This window comes from Anomaloglossus baeobatrachus, chromosome 7 (genome assembly GCF_048569485.1).
Source record: "Anomaloglossus baeobatrachus isolate aAnoBae1 chromosome 7, aAnoBae1.hap1, whole genome shotgun sequence".
Classification (NCBI taxonomy): Eukaryota; Metazoa; Chordata; class Amphibia; order Anura; family Aromobatidae; genus Anomaloglossus; species Anomaloglossus baeobatrachus.
In genome coordinates this window covers 46320716-46325715 of record NC_134359.1, presented here as the reverse complement: position 1 = coordinate 46325715, position 5000 = coordinate 46320716, and the positions used below count along the sequence as shown (strand labels likewise).

The 5000-nt window shown below is 43.2% G+C and overlaps 1 protein-coding gene across 2 annotated transcripts in view; it reads left to right on the top strand.

Annotated features, from left to right (window-relative positions):
• Positions 1–4617, top strand: part of KCNH7 (potassium voltage-gated channel subfamily H member 7) — a 493602-nt gene extending 488985 nt beyond the window's left edge. For both annotated transcript variants that reach the window (XM_075317266.1, XM_075317267.1), the window contains exons 16-17: positions 1298–1490; positions 3645–4617. In XM_075317266.1, coding sequence (XP_075173381.1) covers positions 1298–1490; positions 3645–3914 — 463 coding nt within the window. In that variant the 3' untranslated portion in view covers positions 3915–4617. The remainder of the gene's footprint in view (positions 1–1297; positions 1491–3644) is intronic.
• The last annotated feature ends 383 nt before the right edge of the window (positions 4618–5000 follow it).

Here is a 5000-nt window from a genome sequence, read left to right as displayed (position 1 = left end):
GCTCACCCAGCCCGAAGTGGCCAAGGCCTACAATGGATATATAAGATAAAAGACAGAAGCAGTAAGAGTAGAAGCAAGACTGATACGGGGAGAACAGAGGAGACTTGAGCATTTTTTTTTCAACCCCTTTAAAACTCATCCAATTTGCATTGGATTTATTTATTTATAAAATTAGCAAATCTGCCTAAATCGAATTTCATGAAATTCCGCTCAATTCCAGTCCCATCTAATGCTTCATTACCCTAGTAGTAGTGCTTTTTATTAGAGGATCCGTCTAATTAAAAGTTTTCTAAAAAAAAATAAATAAATAACTATCGATCTGTCCTTCCATATTTTTTCTTTTGACATAACATATTTTGAGATGAATGGCTCAAGAGGATGAAAGTTGTAGGAAAAAAGGTGACGAGAGTTGGAGGAAAAAAAAGGTGATGAGAGTTGAAGGAAAAAAAAGGTGACGAGAGTTGGAGGAAAAAAAAGGTGACGAGAGTTTGAGGGAAAAAAAGGTGACGAGAGTTGGAGGAAAAAAAACATTTTGCGATTCTCTGTTTGGAGTTGTTTATGCTATAGGTGTGTCACTGTCTACCTGTGTGTCCACCCAGTGGTTGTAATGTGTATTGCAGTCAGTCAAGTGATTGGCAAATATTTCTCTGTAATATATTGAATTTGTATTTTTATTTGAACCAAAATTCAAGGAATGGTAAGTGTTTTAGAACCTTAAAGTAATAAAGTTTGCATTCAGTGGCTGATAACTTATATATACTTGCCTATAGAAGTTTAGTTTTCACACAGAGAGCTTCAAACCCCGTGTCCCTCCGCAGAGTAAATTATAAAACATTGTCTGCCTATAAGCACTACTAGCGAACCATCAGTGCATATGGATCAATGCAGTTCAGCTGCTATAGAACTCAGTGGAAGCTGCTAAAATCTGTATGCACTGAGCTCCCTCTAGTGGCAGTTGCAGGAATGCACTGTGTTTAGGGGAGTAGTGTGACTGGACGGACATCACTGGGGGTCTTTACTAACATGTTTGATTTACTAATATAACGTTTTTCCTAATATATAATAATCCGCCGATGTTCCTACCTTGTTACTCATTGCATTTTGCAGCCTGAGGTCGGCACAGCGTTCATCTTTCCCGTCTCCCTGTTAGCCCTATTTTAATTACATCTGAGCCAAGATAAAAGAAGAGCGTAATAACGGCTGCAATGTGACACATTTCTGCAGCACGCTCACTGAGAAGAAAAGTGAAGTTGATTTTTAATATGTGGATTAATTTAGAATTAATTTATAATTACAGGCTGGAATCACAAATGACTGCTGATATCCAAGCTATTCTCCAGCTCCTGCAGAGACCGTCGTCCCTTGTTCCTCCAGCCTACAGCATGGTAACAGCCAATTCTGAGTATCAAAGGCCGGCGGTCAGACAAGCGCACAGTCAACATCCCCGTGCGTCTATCAAAACAGACAGGAGCTTTACTCCATCATCACAGGCGAGTACAGAGACTAAACATGTAGAAAACACTTCATATGTATACAACTTTATGAACATTGCAAACAGGTATAAAAATAGTTTTTTGTAGCACAGGATATGGAGTGGTGGCACAAATGTGCGGCCACCGCTTCTTTTCGATGGGACACTTCGAAGCCTATTTAAGTTGGCACTGGTTCTACAAAAAAGGTGATTAGTGATGAGTGGGCACTACCATGCTCTGGTGCTGGGTACTGGTAACTAGGGATGAGCGAGCACTACCATGCTCGGGTGCTCGGTACTAGTAACTAGTGATGAGCGAGCACTACCATGCTCGGGTGCTCGGTACTCATAACTAGTGATGAGTGAGCACTACCATGCTCGGGTGCTCGGTACTAATAACTAGTGATGAGCGAGCACTACCATGCTCGGGTGCTCGGTACTAGTAACTAGTGATGAGCGAGCACTACCATGCTCGGGTGCTCGGTACTAGTAACTAGTGATGAGCGAGCACTACCATGCTCGGGTGCTCGGTACTGGTTACTAGTGATGAGCGAGCACTACCATGCTTGGTGCTCAGTACTCGTAACTAGTGATGAGCGGACACTACCATGCTCGGGTGCTCAGTACTCGTAACTAGTGATGAGTGAGCACTACCATGCTCGGGTGCTCGGTACTAATAACTAGTAATGAGCGAGCACTACCATGCTCGGGTGCTCGGTACTAGTAACTAGTGATGAGCGAGCACTACCATGCTCGGGTGCTCGGTACTAGTAACTAGTGATGAGCGAGCACTACCATGCTCGGGTGCTCGGTACTGGTTACTAGTGATGAGCGAGCACTACCATGCTCAGGTGCTCGGTACTGGTAACTAGTGATGAGTGAGCACTACCATGCTCGGGTGCTCAGTACTCGTAACTAGTGATGAGCGAGCAATACCGTGCTCGGTACTTGTAATGAGCAGTCGGATGCTCGGATGGGCGCAATTCGAGTACCCGAGTATAATGGAAGTTAATTGGAAACTCTAGCATTTTTCTGGAAGATTTCCCAGAAAAATGCTCTAGTCCACCATTGTTTTCCATAGTACTTGATACACGAGTTGTGCCCATCCGAGCGTCTGATTACTCATTATGAGTACTGAGCACCTGAGCATGGCAGTGCCCGCTTATCTCTAGTTACGAGTACCCAGAACCCAAGCATGGTAGTGCTCCCTCATCACTAGTTACCGAGCACCCGAGCATGGTAGTGCTTGCTCATCACTAGTTATGAGTACCCAGAACCCAAGCATGGTAGTGCTCCCTCATCACTAGTTACGAGTACCGAGCACTCGAGCATGGTAGTGCCCGCTCATCACTAGTTATGAGCACCGAGCACCTGAGCATGGTAGTGCTCGCTCATTACTGGTTACGAGTACCAACCACCCGAACATGGTAGTGCTCGCTCATTACTGGTTACAAGTACCAACCAACCGAGCATGGTAGTGCTCGCTCATCACTAGGTATGAGTACCAACCACCCAAACATGGTAGTGCCCGCTCATCACTAGGTATGAGTACCAACCACCCAAACATGGTAGTGCCCGCTCATCACTAGGTACGAGTACCGAGCACCCAAGCATGGTAGTGCCCGCTCATCACTAGTTACAAGTACCGAGAATCTGAGCATGATAGTGCTCATTCATCCCTAGTTACGAGTACCGATCACCCAAGCATGGTAGTGTAGTGCTCACTCATTACTAAAGGTGATGCCTTTCACTCTTGGAAATAATAATTATTATTATTATTATTATTTATTATTATAGCGCCATTTATTCCATGGCGCTTTACAAGTGAAAGGGTATACGTACAACAATCATTAACAGTACATAACAGACTGGTATAGGAGGAGAGAGGACCCTGCCCACGAGGGCTCACAGTCTACAGGGGATGGGTGATGGTCTGAGGGCTATTGTAGGTTGTAGGCTTGTTGGAAGAGGTGGGTCTTGAGGTTCCTCTTGAAGCTTTCCACGGTAGGGGAGAGTCTGATGTGCTGAGGTAGAATAAGAGTTTAAATGGCTTCAAAAAAATACATTTTAACATGGATAAAAAGTTGTAATTCATGCCAAACTTGACAATACATTGGTCTTCTACTCTTTTCAAACAGTGGGACATGTATATATTTCTTGTTTTTTTTTACAGAGCTCTGAACTTGTAGACTTTGAAAACCCCACACCAAAATCCAAAGAATCCATCTCTACCGCAATCCATCTAAATGCAACATCTGAGGACAACCTGACGTCCCTCCTGGATCACAAGCACCAATCTCCTCCGCTGGAGTTACAGCCGAGGCGATGCACATCATATCTCAACCCGATGAGACACACATCTCTGCCAGATTCTTCCATGCACCACAAAGGGAACATGTCCCTGCACAGGCACGAATCTGACCCTGGTCTTCCTGGAAAATAATCCAAAAAACAAAAAAGTTCATTTTATAGGTACCTTCAAATAAATTGTAAGTGCTTTTAATGGCTGTTTTCCTCTTTGTATGTAAAATCCTCTTTACTTGACTCAGGGGTTAAAAAAAATGGATATCTAATATGCAAAAGTACTGTGTATTTTGATACATTTGAAGCTTACTAAAAGGTACGTTTGTTTGAGAAGTCATGATGTGATATCATGGAAAGACTGTATGCTTAAAACATAAAACTGCCAGCATCACAAGGCACCTTATATTTTTTTATTTTTATTTTTTTTTTTTTAACACTTGCATGTTATGAAGTTGTTTTTTTTGGTTTTTTTTATCGCATGAAGAATGATATTAAATTATTTCTCAGAGATGTAATGTTATCACGTGAAAACTTCGAGTCAGAGTCACTGTTAAATACTTCCAGATTGCATAGACTTCCTCCACGTTGCGTTTTCTACCATCGCCTAACCTTAGCCCATCACGTCTACCGTCGGTGAACTCTACAGGTTGTGATAGGTCAGTTGGCTTTACATCTCCTTGTCTTCCCATTGGGCTGTGTTGTTCACACAGAGGGGTTGTTTGTTTGTTTTTTTTTCCACTTGGATTTTGGAGTAGATTCCGCTATAATGTCCAAATGAAAAACTATTTCCAATGCATTTCAATAGAAAAATGCATCATTAGTAAACATGATGTCTAGGGTTAAAGGGAACCTGTCATGTGCAATATGCACCCAGTACCACGAGCAGTTCTGGGTGCATATTGCTAATCCCTGCCTAACCGTCCCTGTATACTCTAGCATAGATAAAGAGATCTTTAGAAAAAGTATTTCTAAAGATCCTTTATGATATGTTAATGAGGCCAGGTTCCTGCGCTCATTCCGCCCTCTTAGCATGTTAGCACGCCCACAGGGGGATGTTAACATGCTATTCAATGCAGCATCGATGCGCGTACCTGTGACCACTGATCAGAAGTTCCGGCACTTCCTGTCATGCGCACTAGACCTCTCTGAAGCCGGGATGCGTACACCCGGCTTCATACTGCGCATGACCGGAAGTGCCCGACATGCAGATCAGTGGTCACAGTGA